Source organism: Madurella fahalii, assembly GCF_045866475.1.
Source record: "Madurella fahalii IFM 68171 DNA, scaffold_1, whole genome shotgun sequence".
Classification (NCBI taxonomy): Eukaryota; Fungi; Ascomycota; class Sordariomycetes; order Sordariales; genus Madurella; species Madurella fahalii.
The window spans coordinates 2,926,096-2,941,031 of record NW_027263971.1 but is presented as its reverse complement, the minus strand read 5'-3'; the positions used below and the strand labels follow the sequence as shown (position 1 = coordinate 2,941,031).

Here is a 14,936-nt window from a genome sequence, read left to right as displayed (position 1 = left end):
TTCGTCATGAAAAGATGCCATGCAAGTAATGACTCGAGTGGTCCCGTTCGGCCAGGCTGAACGGGTGGGAAGATCGACTGCGTGGTTGCGGCCGTGATGTGGTATTATTGTATTTTAAAGATCTTGAGCTGATACCCAATCAAACCGGCTTCCCCGCAGTCTCACCAAACACACCGCAGCGCAAATCCGGAACATTAAACTCGGTAACCAACCAGATCCATAGAAACAAACCTAGAATAAATGTTATTAATACCAGGCTAGCAAGAGGAGAAACAAAGTTCGTTCGAGAGAAGGCAAGAGCAAGTGTCTGGGTCTGTCCAAAATGAGTTGCAGCTGAAGCTCGATTGGCGGAGCTGCAGTTACACTGCATTTTGTTCAAGACAGTGGGAATTCAAAAGCGGGAAGTCAACACCGAACAGCGTAGATTGGAAATTGTCCGCCATTGTCCCCAGCCCGTCCGCGCTGCTGATGGTGCTGTTATTTTTGGTCCTAACTATTGGATGAAACCAATTATGTAAACAAAATAAAATAAATGTTACCGCCCTTCAAAGCAGGATTTGGTTGCGTTAGAAAACTGAGGGCAGGACCTGGTACAATATCGAAAGGAAACAAGAGCTCTGGTAGATACCGATTTATTATCTTCTGCATATCAACTTGCTTGGGGGACACTTTGACTCGGGGTGATTCATGTAGCAGCCGCCATCGATGCGTGGTGCGCATCTGCGTTCGACGGCGAACCAGTATACAGTCCACCTCGCCTTTGGACTGAAACAAGAGACATCGTCTCGGCGCTTCTTCTGATTCGTGGTGTTTGCACTGGAGATTCCCGCGTCCTCGTGGAGGGTGACAGCGAGGCGGTTGCCCTAAAAGTGGGCTTTACCCCTGACAGCCAGCTGGGACGAGCGGGGAGCGGGGCCCGGGGCCCATGCCGGGGTGCAGTAAACAAAAGCGCCCTGGGCCGCCGTTGTTTTCCTCAACCCCACACAGCTCCCAGGCAGCCTTGACTAGCAACCAAGCACAACTCGACCTGTGTGACGCAGGTGCAGCACAGAAGACACTTCCCTTGTGTTTTTGCCGGCACCCGCTGCACCAACACAGCGACACCCACTGAACCGAACATCACCTCAGAAGCCCCTCAATCCGCCTTCCCATCCACAGCTGTCCTGTCCTGTCCTGGTCGCTCGACCATCAATCACAGATCGCACAGAGAGGTACAGCAGCACATGCACATGCACGCCACTTACACCCTCACGCCCTATCGCTCTTCCTGCCAGGGCAATCGCAGATCCTCCGCTTGACGAATCGCTAAGCTCACCAGCTGCCACTCTGCAAGTACGCAGTATCACTTCCCCTCCCTTGCTTCTTTGCCAACCACGCCGGTTCCATCCTACCGACCTGGCAACCGGACTGCAGCTAGTGCTCTTCCCCGTCGCACCGGCTAAATCGACCAATCCCCCGCGGTTTCCTAGAGCTCGGCGCACGTCTTCGATCCCGTTGCTCTGTACAAGACCAACGCCCCGCTGTCTTCCCCGGATCCTCGCAAAGAGCTTTAGACAGTGGAGAAGCCACTGGAGCACATGAATTGCTCGTCTGTTGTCGGCAGCGACCACGTTTCTTGACACCGTCCCGGCCAAGGAAGGGATAAGAGCGCAGCATCATGGCGGACCGCGAGAACCGTGAATACGACGACGCCGAGGGGTCGCTCGACCCGGGGCTGCTATATACCAAAGAATACTGCATCGGTTCGTTCTTTGAGTGGCCCAACGCCCTCCACGCCGTGGAAGGACTCGCAACTGATGAGTAGCACAGGTGGTGGCAGCTTTGGCAAGGTCTACAAAGGGTATATATCCCCACACGCTTTCGGGCCAAATCCTGACCTCGCTCCCGTCGCTGAATACCAATTTGCTGATATCCAGTTAGCGTGGACAAGCGCACTGGCCAGGCGGTTGCCATCAAGGTTATTGACATTGAGAGCGCCGAGGACGAAGTGGAGGACATCATCCAGGAGATTGCCATCCTCTCCGAGCTCCAGTCGCCCTACGTTACCAAGTACTACGGCTCCTACGCCAAGGGTGCGGAGCTCTGGATCGTCATGGAGTTTTGCTCCGGCGGCAGCTGTGCCGACCTGATGAAGCCCGGGCTGATTGGTGAGGACTACATTGCCATCATCGTCCGAGAACTGTTGCTTGGCTTGGACTACTTGCACTCGGACAAGAAGCTGCATCGGGATGTCAAAGGTACGGAGGGGGACCTCGCGGCATGATGAACTCCCATTGACCGTTGCTGACCTTGAATAGCGGCCAACGTCCTCCTCGCCGCCAACGGCCAGGTGAAGCTAGCCGACTTTGGCGTCTCTGGCCAGCTATCGGCGACCATGACCAAGAAGAACACCTTCGTTGGCACCCCGTTTTGGATGGCGCCTGAAGTGATCAAGCAGAGCGGCTATGATCACAAGGCAGACATCTGGTCTCTGGGAATAACGGCACTGGAGCTTGCCAACGGCGAGCCTCCATACGCCGACATTCACCCCATGAAGGTGCTCTTCTTGATCCCCAAGAACGCGCCTCCACGGCTCGACGGCAACTTTACCAAAGCCTTCAAGGAGTTTATCGAGCTGTGTCTACAGCGCGACCCCAAGGATCGGCCGTCGGCAAGAGAGCTGCTCAAGCACCCTTTCATCAGGAGGGCGAAGAAGACGAGCTGCCTGACCGAACTGATTGAGCGGTACAACCGGTGGGCCGTCAACCACAAGCAGGACGATGAGGAGAACTACGAAGGGGATGACACGGACCAGTCCGAGAACCAGAACCCTGTCGATGAGGACATGTGGGATTTCGGAACCGTACGTCTGGTTGGGGACCGCGGCAACGTCGTCCACAGGCCAGGCTTGCTGAACCCAATGGGCGAATCGGCGACCAACGCCAGGTCGGCCAGGACATTAGAGAGTTCGGACGACTACGGCGAGAGGAGACGCGAGGCCAGCCCGACGAAATACGCTACAGATACCAGGGATACACTCAAGCCGGTGACTGGGGGCACATCTAGGCAAATGTCGCCCCAAAGGAAACCAGTGCCGGCGCCAGCCGTCGCCGCTCCTTCGCCGAGCAGAGTCCCCTTGCCAAGCTCGCCGCAAAAACAGGTCCCAGAACCCGAAACGCCCCGGGCGTCTCTCATGTCAAAACCCATGCCGCCTGTTCCTCAAGGCGGCTCGCCGGATTATGATCGCGTCCTCCAGGAGCAGCTGCAACGAGAGATGGGTGTGATGAATCTCGGCTCAGCCATTCAGCGCAGCAGCCGGGGGCAACCTAATCTTTTCCAAAATCAGCACCCCCCATTGCAGTCAAAATCATCCTCGTCAACATTAGCCTCGATGAAAATCCCAGAGATCCCGCCCTTCCGAGGACCCGCCCAACAGCAACCATCGCCGTTGCAACGGGCCACAACCCAGCTGCAACCGCCGCCAGGATTTTCTCAGCCATCATACCTGCAGCACCAACAACACAAGCCGTCCTATTCCTCTCAAAACATCCAACCCCTCATATCCAAAGAACTTCCCCGCCAATCGAGCGGTAGCGGCCCCGACTCCTCCTCCTCTTCGTCAAATCCCCTCTCCTTTCCCACCCCAGCGCCCGCCAACCCGAACGGGGACCTCGACGCCCTCAACGACGTCATCTTCCCGGCCCTGGAGGAGGCGCTGAAGCGCAGGCAGATCAACCTGCAACAGCTCTACCGCCCGGAGAAGCCGAGCATGTCCTCGATGGCGCAACAACCACCGCCGCCGCCGCCCGTCACGCCGAAGCAGCAGCGCGCCGAGGCGGCGCACGAGAAGATCCGCAAGCTGGTGTACAAGCTGGCGCACGTGTGCAAGGAGATCGACCACTTTGACAAGGCGGAGCCGGTGGGGATGGGGAAGGATGTGGGGACCTTCCTGGAAGGCTTGTTGGAGGAGATTTTGGTGCGGGTTGAGCCGCTTGATGAAGAGGAAGGCCAGGGGGTTTGAGATTGGTCCTTCTATGCTGGGTGGGGATTGGCTGGGGGTGAGGATCTGTGCCCCGGAGGAGGGGATTGGTTAGACGGAGCGACGCTCTCAATGACGGATGGGATTTTGCATCGCATCACTGCTACTGCGTGGCGCTTTGCTCTCTAGTATGGAGCGATCGGCTGGCTGTTGCTCGCTGGGGGTGTTGGTTGCCCCGGCGACGCCCGGCGGGCTTGGCGAAGATGCCGGCCGGCGGGAGCGTCGGCGGGTGGTTACGTGGACTCGTGCCGCCGCAACTACCCCGGGAAATGATTGGGTGCAGCACTGTCTCGATATTGGCCGCCGGCGATGGAGGCGTTGGGCGGTGTTTACTTGGACGACGTACTGTTGAGGCCAGCCACGGGAGCGACGAGTCAAGATACCCATGATTAGTAACGACGCAGGGTGTATCTCGGGCGGCGCGGGATCGGAAGGTTTTGGCGGCTTTCGGGTGTACTTATGGGAGAGAATTTATACTATTTTTTCTTTTGTTGTTGCTATTGCTATTCGGGTCTTGGAGGGTGTGATGCAAGATCCTCCTGTTGTCGATGTCTTTAGAGTCATTTGCAGGATGGATTTGCCAAGTTGAATCCTTTTGCTGGAGGAGCAAGAAGGTGAGCATGCGGCGCGCGGATTCTCGTCGTCATTGCTGGTTATTTCAGTTGCACGTCCGTTGCTGTTGCTTAAGTTTGTGTAAGCAAAGGGACAGACGGTAAGTCTTCTACTTGATATCGTGTGTGTTTGTTTGACACTCTAGCGTCGTTTAACATGGCTTATAGAATCGGCGGAATAGCATGGATGGCACAGCTTCGGTGTAGCCTACCATACATGAAGAGCACTTCACCGAGGTCGCCGGAAGACGCTTGATCTTAGACAGGATCGTTCCCATTATACAACATTCTCATGGCTGGTGATTTTTTTACTCTGACGCATATACTTGTTTTCCCAAGGTCCCTTTGCGCTCCCCCTCTTCACAACCGATCCATCAGCTTCTGGGCAACATGATCAATGTTGACGCCCCATTTGGACGGGGTGCACTGCAGGTACAGCACGCCATCCTCGATGTCGGTCTCGCAGTACGAGTCGTACTTAAGCTTGTCGACGACGCGGAAGACGTACTCGTTGGTGCTGACGGCCTCGAGCAGGCCCTCGCGCACCATCTCGTCCTCGCCCACCTGTATGCTCTTCATCTGGTACGCCAGCGCCTCGAAGTAGCGCAGCGTCCACCCGCCCAGGTTGCCCTCCCAGTCGTCGCGCAGGTCCTTGTTGCCCGCCTTAGCCGCCGCGGCGAGCGCCGCGAAGCTGGCCTCGAAGTTGGGGTTCAGCGTGATCTGCTCCTCGGCCTTGCCCAGCATCTCGGCCATCTCCTTGCGCACCGCGCCGATCTTGGGGTCGTACTCGTTGCGGATGTCGTTGCGCGCCGCGAAGGACAGCGGCGCGCCATTCGGCGCCGCGTTCAGCGCCCCCAGCAGCGTCGACTCGTCCAGGCAGTGGTGGATGTTTATGCCCAGCCCCGTCGCGCCGAACAGGATGCGCAGCCGGCCGTCCCGCACGTCGCACCCGCCCGTGCGGAAGCGCGGCGGGTCCGCGTCGTCGAACTCGAGCGTCAGCACGCGCGCGTGGCAGATGGCGTTGACCTCGTCAAGGAAGTCGGCGTCGCCGTTCCTGCCCGAGACGTATTTGAGCTGGTATAGCGCGCCCTCGACGTAGCTGGGACCGGGTTTCTCGTGGTTAGCATGGTTCTACTTGCAGGACTTTGCGGGTCCCGGGGAAGCATCCTGTACTTCTTGATACAGCTCCCGAGAGACTCCTTGGCGTAGCCGTCGTTGTGGTAGGGCCACACTGCCAGAGGGTTGATGTCAATCGTCCACTGGGTGCCCATGAGATCGGAGAGCTGCTTCTCCAGATCGGCCTTGTTGTTCTCCCATTCGTCGCGGACTGTGCAGAGATGTCAGCCTGAAAGCTCAAGCGCTACGAAGGCGGTGTCGATGCGCTTACCGTCCTTGCGCACCGCAAGAGGGAGCTTCTCAACAGGGGGAAGACGGTTAACATCCATGATGGCGGTTGGAAGTGGCGTGCGGTCGAGGGTTCGTGTGTAAAAGACTTGGAGATGCAAAGTGGTTGATGGTAGGACTTCTAACCATCATCTGCGGCCAACCATCTCCTCTTTATATCCCAGATGCCAAACATGCCCAGCTGTCCCTTGACACCTAGCTTCGTGTTCTGAGACTCGAGTGTAGGGCTGAAGGGAACCCCTCCGTTAGGCACGATCAAGGGGCCATCCCGCGTCCTGCGGCCCAGCAGCAATGCAGTCTGGTTGGTGTTACTGTGTCACCATCGCACTGGTAGTCGCGACAGGAAAGATTAAGCGGATGCTGGGATCTGGAGCGAGTCACAGAAGGACCTTTCAGCCCATGGTCTATGCATCTGCCTTGGTGCCAAGAAGGGGTCCGAAAGCTGCTCACCGCTGCCATTGTGGAAATGAGATGGCCGTCCTCACGATCTTGTCTGGAGAGCGGGGTTGGGCTGGCTAGCGAACGATAGTGTGTCTGGGGAAATGGGTCGTCCCCCTTGCAGGCACAGTCCGGAACGCGTTACGCGCCTAGGGGAGGCCTCAGTGAATGAGACGGCGAGTCCATCACCAAAACGCAGAAAGTGAGACGGTAAATACCGTAGCCGTGGTACCCTAACTAACGGCAATGTGTTGTCTCCATTAGGATAGTTTTAGGTTGGGTCTTGCGGGATGCCTACTTCGCCAAGCCATACCCCCGCCTTCAGCTCTGCGCCGCACGATGTTTACTTGCGACAGCTTCAGGGGTTCCCCAATCTCATTCTGCCAAGACGAGCTGCCTCACCAAACAGCTTAAAAAGGGCGGGACCGTAGCCCGTACACAAGCAATAGCGAACGAAGTGAGCTTGCCGAGAACCAGATGGGTCAAGACTCGTTCAACCCGTAGAGAAGCGTACCACGTTAGAACCATGCCCTCGTTGTAAGCATCCGACCACCCTGTCACACGGCCTAGTAGGGACTAACCCAACCACAGGCCGCTCAAAGTCCAAATCGGCATCCGCGACGTGTGGGCCAAGGAAGATGGCCCACTACAGACGGCCCTGAGGGACCTGCAGGGCGTTCTTGGCCACAGCGTCGTCGTGGAACCGGAATGGCATCTGCTCGCCGCCGAGCTCGACAGCTTCTACCCGGACAAGGGGCAGCTCGTCGCAGTGATTGCCGGATGCGTCCTGGCCTGGACCAAGAGCATGGCCGAGCTGCTCGAGGAAGACTCGGCGCACGAGGCATGGACCGAGACGGTGCTCGAGAAGGTCCCCGTGCGGATGCAGGTCTTTGTCGATGTTGCCAGCTCCGACACGGCGTCGACCGCCTGGTCCGAGCGGCGTGGCGGCTTCGTCATCAACCTACCCAGGAGGGCGATCCACCAGCCCGCTGAGCTGTTCCCCACGTTCCGCGGGGGCCTTCTGGCGTGCTTCGACGAGGCCGAGAAGTCCCAACTGCCGGACCGGACGGCGGGTGCAGGTACCGGTGCCGATGCCGATGACTGGGCCGGCGTGGAGGTAGACACCGAGACGGGCAAGGTAGGGGTGGTTGAGCAGCCGTGGAGTGGGCGGGTGCGGGCACCCCGAGCCAAGGTCGAGTTCCTTCCCAGCTTGGCCTCTCTGCCCAGGCCTGACCTGCTGTTCCTCCAACCTCCGTACTACCTCATCATGCACGCCGACAACAATCACATCGAGCTGCAAGGCAGCCACAGTCCATCTCTGCAGTTAATAGCAGATTATCTGAAGAGGTGGTGCCGCGTGAACCACAACGACACAACCAGTGTAAGCGCTTTCTCTCCTCGGCCAACTGCCCAAGTGCTGACATGGATGGTCACAGCCGCCCGGTGTCCAAGTGAACCTTAAACAATCGGCCTTTGGGCTGGGCGAGATGTACGACCGGTTGTTTCTCAGCACCGAGAACACCAGATACAGCAACCAGTTTCATGTGACCACACCCATGGTGGCGGCGTTCATTGAGGGCGTGCTGGGGTATGAGCTTGTGTCAGCTGATGGAGGATGGAATTTCCGCAGGGACACTGAGTTCAAGAAGCTTTGAAGGTTAGTAAAAATGGAGCGATTCAGGTTACACATGGGGTTCATAGTTAGGGGGTGATGGAAGTTTCAGGAAGGAGTATTGAAGGGGTCTCTGCTTATGTGGAGGCTGGGACTCAGCCTCAGCAATCAGCCAGCCTGCCCGGCTAGCTCAATCGGTAGAGCGTGAGACTCTTAAGGGTTCTCCGAAATTTAATCTCAAGGTTGTGGGTTCGACCCCCACGTCGGGCTCAATTCCCGTCGACGATTGAATCGATGAAATTTTTTCCTCTCCAATTCCATGTTGCGTCCTTTTTTTCCTCCTACGAAAAAAATGCATCCCAATATGAGGGGTCCGAGTAGCCTTTTTTTTTTTTTTTTTTTTCTCCGTTTACCCCTTTTTTCCGCCATGAGCCCCTCGACTTTTAGACAACCCCAGCCCAGCGTGTGTAAATCTTGGCCTCCCACGGCAGCAATGGCTCCCGTCTAACCCACTCTGATGGGACGTCCCTCCCCTGAGAAATCTCCCGCCAGCCGCTCTTGTCCTTGTCAGGCCAGTTGGGAACTACGTACTCAGAGCCAGGCGTACCCTCATCACTGAAGTTAGCAACGACAATCACCGGCTGTCTGCCATCGCCTGGCCGACCTCTACACCATGCCATGATCTTCCTCCCGTGGCTCTGGTCGACGTGGAAGAAGTCCGTGTAATTTTCGCCTAAGGCGGGACACTTTGTTCGGAACTTGACCAGGTTTGCCACATATTCGAACAAGGCCTGGCGCCACCCTCCGTCGTTCTTCCGCGCGTAGTTGACAGGATCGGTCTGCTTCTTGCTCATGTCGACGCTGCGGTCCATTTGGTCGGCAAACTCCTCGCCAGCGAAGATCATGGGGATGCCAACACTGGTCAGAAGGAGCGCAAACGCCAACTTGGCCCTCTTCTCAACGTCCCATATGCCGTTATTGTCGAGGTAGTTGTAGAGCCTCTCTTTGTCGTGACCTTCGATGTCATGCGAGGTGATGTAGTTGACGGCCTGCGCGCCGTCGGTAAAGTGTGTGCCGTCCAGGTTGTCCAGCGTACAGTTCACGACCTTCCTGACATTACCCTCAAAGTTATCGCCGCCCGCCGACCTGCCCAGGATGGCTGCCCGGAGTCTCCCTTGCCAATGCTCGTTCCAGAGTGCATTGACGACGCCTTGATGGACCATGGAAACGGGCATGGAGAGCTCTTCACCGATGACCAGGAACTTGCTCGGATCAGCAGAGGAGCCATATCTGGCATTGTAGAGCTCCCATGCCCGTTCCTTGAAGGACCGCACAAAGTCATAGTTTGCAACGTTGTTCACGCTGTCAAGCCGGAGCCCATCGACGCCGAAATCCGTCATCCATCTGGTGAGATGTGCGCGGTGGAAAACCCAAGACGGGTGAACTGCCACGTTGCCGGCTCCCGATTCCGGGTCGTAGGATTGGACCGTTCTGATATATCGCCATGAATTCCCGCCATAAGCGTCCCTCAACACTCCGTTGGCATGCGACTGATAGCTATCCGGGTTGTCCCGCTCCAAATATGGCAGCAGATGAAAATTACTGAAGTCGATGTAGATATAGGGGTCATGTCCAAAGGCCATGACCACGTCTGCGAAGAGACGGACGCCCTGCGAGTGGATCTTATCGACGAGACGTCGCAGGTCAGATGACGAGCCCAGGTCCTGGTCGGTTGCGAAGTAATGGGCTGTTGCATAGCCCCATTCTTTCTTGATCTTTCCGTCTGCGGCCGGAAGGAGCTCGAGCGCATTGATGCCAAGCTCTGCCAGAATAGCTCCATGGCGGACCGCAGATACAGAGGCGAAACGACCGCCTGCCACGGAAGTGTCGAAGAGGGCGAGCACATCGGCAAAGGTCCCAACGTCGACGTCGACTCCACGCGAATCGTCTCCAACTTTGGCCCAGGAGGTAGGAAGCTCATAGATGACGATCTGGTTGTTGCTGGGAAGAGCGGCTTGATCTGGAGTGCTAGGCGGGCGAAGTTCAGTGCCGTCGTCATCGCAAGGCCAGAGCTTACCATCCCTATATTTGATGACGGCGGCTGGTTGGTACCATCCGCGGTCTTTGCCCGTCGTAGCCACGCTGTAGTCGACGGAGAAGGCAAACGGGTCCGTGACGAGCATTGTGCCCCTTTTATCGGGCGATGTGTCTTGAACTTCGAACCAGTAGCGGTAGACTCCGTCTTCGAGAGTTGGCGAGACGGAAGCCGGATCGAGCGTCCACAGGCCTCTGGCCTGCTCGGAAAGACTGAGCGGGGCTTTGGCAATCTGGCGAAAAACACCGTCGTTCTTTGTGCCAATGACAAGAACGGGTGGGAAAACAGAAGCGCCCGGCACCCAGAGGACGAAATGCTCATGGCGTTGATTGAGGATGTCGACAGGGTACATTTTGAAGTTCTGATTGCTCCACCAACATCAGACACAGCGCCGCAGATGCTAGATCCGACAGAACTTGGGTTTGCATGGCCGAGTCCCAATGGGGGTTTAAATGCCGCGTAAAGCGCCATGCTGACAAGCCTCGGAAGAAGCAGAACTTGATAGTCGGATTTAGGGGCATAAGTGGCTGTTTCTGCACGGAGCTGAGTGCAGAGCAGTCAATAAGAACCCAGTCCAGACCACACACAATCGGAGTCCCTCATCGGCCGCTGGCCAATGGGAATGCCCAAGTCGAGCACAGCGCATTGTGACAATCCCTCACTCAGGATGCACCGTGATAGTAATGTGAGAGTGGCTGCTTTTTGAACGGTGTGCGAGGTGAGTTGAGGTCAGGCGAGGTCAGGCGAGGTCAGGCGAGGTCAGGCGAGGTCAGGCGAGGTCAGGCGAGGTCAGGCAGGGTCAGGGCAGTCGAGCGAGCTGTCCGAAATCAGAAGAGTCCCAAGGTGTGATTCTTATCAAAAAGCGATGGTCAATTCGCGGTGCCGATAAGGAATCCCGCCGCTTTCCGTGCCGCCGCCAGCTCTGCAGACGTCACAGGCTGTGCACCCACTGACGCTTAAAAGTTTTCCAGGATTAGCGCCGTGGCATGGGTTTCTGGCTTATGGGTTCGGTGCAACTTGACCCACATCTCCCGGGTCGATGGAGATCGAAAAAAGAGCTGGACCAACAAGGCAGGTTGATTACCTTACTGCCTCTTTTTTGCGGCATTTGCCTTTGCATTCTTTTCTCGCCTCAACTCTTCACCCTTCTCACACGCCGGCCCAAGATCACATCCCGCTTAGAGCAACGCCAATTGTCACTTCTCACCACCCAATTCCGCACGATGCTATCACGGAACTCCACCCGCGCTGCGCAGGTAAGTCTCAACAGCCGTTTTTGTCCTGCCTTGTTGGTCAATCGCCCTCCAGAAACCCCCCCCCCCGGAGCAGCTGCTCCATGCCATCTTCCAAAGCGCCTTTGCTCACCAAAATCTCCCTTGCAGCGCGTGCTCAGGGCAGCTCAGCCCTCGCGCCTGAACGTTGTCCGCGGCTTCGCCAGCGTCAGCGACGCCCCCTCCCACACAGTCCAGTCCGACATCTTCAAGCCGACAAAGTACGGTGGCAAATACACGGTCACGCTCATTCCCGGAGACGGCATTGGCGCCGAGGTTGCTGAGAGCGTCAAGACGGTTTTCAAGGCGGACAATGTGCCCATCACATGGGAGCAGATCGAGGTGTCGGGTCTGTCGGATGCGACGCCCACGGGCCGGACAGAGGAGGCTTTCCAGGAGGCTGTCGCCTCGTTGAGGAGGAACAAGCTCGGCTTGAAGGGCATCCTGCACACGCCCATCAGCCGGTCCGGCCACCAGAGCTTCAACGTAGCGATGCGCCAGGAGCTCGACATCTACGCTTCCATCTCACTGATCAAGAACATGCCCGGCCTCAAGACGCGCCACGACAACGTCGACCTGTGCATCATCCGTGAGAACACCGAGGGCGAGTACAGCGGCCTCGAGCACCAGAGCGTGCCCGGCGTCGTCGAGTCGCTCAAGATCATCACGCGCGCCAAGTCGGAGCGCATCGCCAAGTTCGCCTTCAGCTTCGCCCTCGCAAACAACCGCAAGAAGGTCACTTGCATCCACAAGGCCAACATTATGAAGCTGGCCGACGGTCTCTTCCGCGATACCTTCCACAAGCTGGGCAAGGAATACCCCCAGCTGCAGTGCAACGACATGATTGTCGACAACGCCTCGATGCAGTGCGTCGGCCGGCCGCAGCAGTTCGACGTCATGGTCATGCCCAACCTGTACGGTGGCATCCTGTCCAACATTGCCGCTGCGCTCGTCGGCGGCCCCGGCGTCGTCCCCGGCTGCAACATGGGCCGTGACGTCGCCGTCTTCGAGCCCGGCTGCAGACACGTCGGTCTCGACATCAAGGGCAAGGACCAGGCCAACCCTACTGCCCTCCTCCTCAGCGGCACCATGCTCCTGCGCCACCTCGGCCTCGATGACCATGCCAACCGCATCTCCAACGCCGTCTACGATGTTATTGCTCAAGGGTACGTTCATCTCTTGTTGTTGGCCAAACGGCTCATACTCTAACAATTTCTACAGCAAGGTCCGAACCCGCGATATGGGCGGTGAAGCCACCAACAACGAGTTCACTCGGGCGATCCTCGACTCCATGGAAAGGGCCTTGTAAGAAATGCCGGTGAGAGGAACGAGATTAACGCGGTATATGTACATCATCCGAACTAGCCCGGGCTTCCGCGGTTATGGACTCGTTTCATACGTGGTATAGAACACCAGATAGCCAACTCGAGGAACGCCAAAAGCGGAGGACAAGAGGTAGATGGACAGGCAGCATAGACTGGTGGCAAACTGAGCGACGGGGAAGACACGCGGTGGACCTATGTACTGTAGTAGAGGTGGCCGTAGGGCAGGCACTTATCTTTCCTTTGTGCTGCGCTCTATTTATGAAAGGAATGTAGCTTTAGTTATGAAGAAGCGACGTCGATATCATTTCCCCCGAAACACGTTGACTTTCTCTTCTCCAATTTACAAACAAAAAGTGGGACCAACCTGAAGAAAGGCCCAGGGATCAATTCTGAAAGTCTTGGCTCTGGTGGATCCGGATCACATGGCGGGCCCATTTAGATTGTCTCCGAGCAGATCGCGGACAAACGGCGGAGCTATCGGAATCAAGTGGGTCTCATGTCGGCCGGGATGTCGGCCGAGAACGGCAAGCAAAACTCGCTTGGTGCACGGCTGTAATGGCTGACTCAGCAAACCTGACCCAACACTCACCCGATGTTTTGCCGGATAAGATCCCGTTCGCGTTCCCAGACCGGGCCGCATCCGTAACGACTACAAACGGCGCCGGCGACGGAGGCCGGAAGGCGTCACCCATTCTACTTCGTTCACACCCATCATTGAACGCCTGTATTGTAGTGAGCTGCACTAGTCCGAAAGTGGTTATATCCGCTTTGCCGCTATTGGCTTCTATACAAACGCTTCTAGCTACCTCCTCGTCGACAGTTGCACGAGCCCGTGCATCTCAAGCTAGCCCCCAACCTTATTCGCGGTGATGAGATAGTAGTCCCTTAGCATGGCTACATCGTTCGCAAATCCGCCGTCTATATCGTTGTCTGTGTCATCTTGAAGCGCGGCCGCTTCTGGGATCAAGGACGTGTCCACGGCCCGCCGTTGTACGAGAATCGCCTGTCTGACAGCCTTGTACTGCCCCATGTATACTAGCGCAGCGCGGGGTTTATGGAACATACCTACTTGATCCCCTACTACAAGTACCTATCGCAGTCGCACTTCACCGTCCATTGCCCATCTGTATCGGAGTCGCCTACGGTAATACACAGCACCAGACTCGGAATACTTGAATCCGGGCGTGCATGGTAAGTCGAACCTGGAAAGTTTCAACAGAGCAGCGCCTACACTCCGTATATCCCCGATGCAGCTGGCCGAGGCCACCCTTTGCCGTTTCTGCGCCGCCGAATTGATTCCGATCCATGACAAGCCGCATACCATGCGATCTCATTGCCCTGATGCGGCTGCTTTCCTGGATCAGGCCGACGACTGCGCCTTGTGCGACGTTATCCGAAACAACTGGTCGCTGGGGTTTCCCGGTCACGCAGATGTTGCTGACGATGGCCCGGAGACCTCTTGCGCGGTCCCCATTACAGTGAGCCTGAGAGAAGCCCGTAACTTCGACTCGAGAGTGTCATGGGCGCTTCTCCGCGTTGAATCGAGGACACTATATGATAATAGGTTATGCATCGACGAGTTCTCTATTACGATATGTAAAATCAACTGTAAGCCGCTGATGGTACTAGTACCTATACTCACCTGCCACCTTCCAAGTTTCCCTCGCCTAATACGTCGCCCTATAGCATCCTTCGAACTGCGGAATCTGGTCACCTGCAGGAAGTTCGATACCCGAAAAGCTATCTACTATCCGGTCCTGGCTCAACGGCTGTATAGCAAACCACGCTCGTTGCGATATGCCGGTAACTACGATAGGATTACGGTTTCTGCCGAGGCGGCTACTCCAGGTCGGCTCATCGGAATGTAGACTCGTTAGCACGACGGTAACGGCCCCCTCGGATGCAGGATTTGTCGCTCACAGCCACTGCTGGGGCCCGGCCCCGCCCATCCGAATACTCAGGTAGAACCTGGATAGTTTCTACAAGGTTATCCCGCTCGGCGTTCTTCCCCGGACGTTTCTGGACGCTATTATGATCGTTCGGGCCCTGGATATCCGGTACCTGTGGATCGACGTGCTGTGTATAGTGCAAGCGATCCTGTAGATTGGGAGGCCGAGGTGGCTAGAATGAAGGACTTCTATGCCGGGAGCGTGTTTACTATC

The 14,936-nt window shown here is 56.8% G+C and overlaps 5 protein-coding genes and 1 non-coding gene across 6 annotated transcripts; 4 read left to right on the top strand and 2 right to left on the bottom strand.

The window, feature by feature from the left end:
* Positions 1-1,657: 1,657 nt before the first annotated feature.
* PAK6 (Serine/threonine-protein kinase PAK 6) lies at positions 1,658-4,000 on the top strand (the record flags this gene model as incomplete). Its single annotated transcript, XM_071056335.1, has 4 exons — positions 1,658-1,742; positions 1,810-1,840; positions 1,921-2,237; positions 2,298-4,000. 4 exons carry the CDS (start codon positions 1,658-1,660, stop codon positions 3,998-4,000), a joined length of 2,136 nt encoding a protein of 711 aa, XP_070912436.1.
* A 989-nt stretch (positions 4,001-4,989) lies between these two features.
* On the bottom strand, positions 4,990-6,074 carry MFIFM68171_00912 (uncharacterized protein; the record flags this gene model as incomplete). Its single annotated transcript, XM_071056334.1, has 3 exons — positions 4,990-5,728; positions 5,803-5,956; positions 6,017-6,074. 3 exons carry the CDS (start codon positions 6,072-6,074, stop codon positions 4,990-4,992), a joined length of 951 nt encoding a protein of 316 aa, XP_070912435.1.
* Positions 6,075-6,997: 923 nt separating this feature from the next.
* MFIFM68171_00911 (uncharacterized protein) lies at positions 6,998-8,126 on the top strand (the record flags this gene model as incomplete). The annotated part of the gene is made up of 3 exons (XM_071056333.1): positions 6,998-7,008; positions 7,063-7,852; positions 7,908-8,126. 3 exons carry the CDS (start codon positions 6,998-7,000, stop codon positions 8,124-8,126), a joined length of 1,020 nt encoding a protein of 339 aa, XP_070912434.1.
* A 136-nt stretch (positions 8,127-8,262) lies between these two features.
* MFIFM68171_t29 lies at positions 8,263-8,353 on the top strand. The gene is given in 2 exon segments: positions 8,263-8,299; positions 8,318-8,353. It is a non-coding gene; the product is annotated as a tRNA-Lys (tRNA).
* A 173-nt stretch (positions 8,354-8,526) lies between these two features.
* Positions 8,527-10,530, bottom strand: MFIFM68171_00910 (Alpha amylase, catalytic domain subfamily; the record flags this gene model as incomplete). The annotated part of the gene is made up of 1 exon (XM_071056332.1): positions 8,527-10,530. One exon carries the CDS (start codon positions 10,528-10,530, stop codon positions 8,527-8,529), a length of 2,004 nt encoding a protein of 667 aa, XP_070912433.1.
* An 871-nt stretch (positions 10,531-11,401) lies between these two features.
* On the top strand, positions 11,402-12,758 carry IDH1 (isocitrate dehydrogenase (NAD(+)) idh1; the record flags this gene model as incomplete). Its single annotated transcript, XM_071056331.1, has 3 exons — positions 11,402-11,434; positions 11,561-12,615; positions 12,671-12,758. The coding sequence occupies 3 exons, from the start codon at positions 11,402-11,404 to the stop codon at positions 12,756-12,758; spliced, it is 1,176 nt and encodes a 391-aa protein (XP_070912432.1).
* Positions 12,759-14,936: the final 2,178 nt, after the last annotated feature.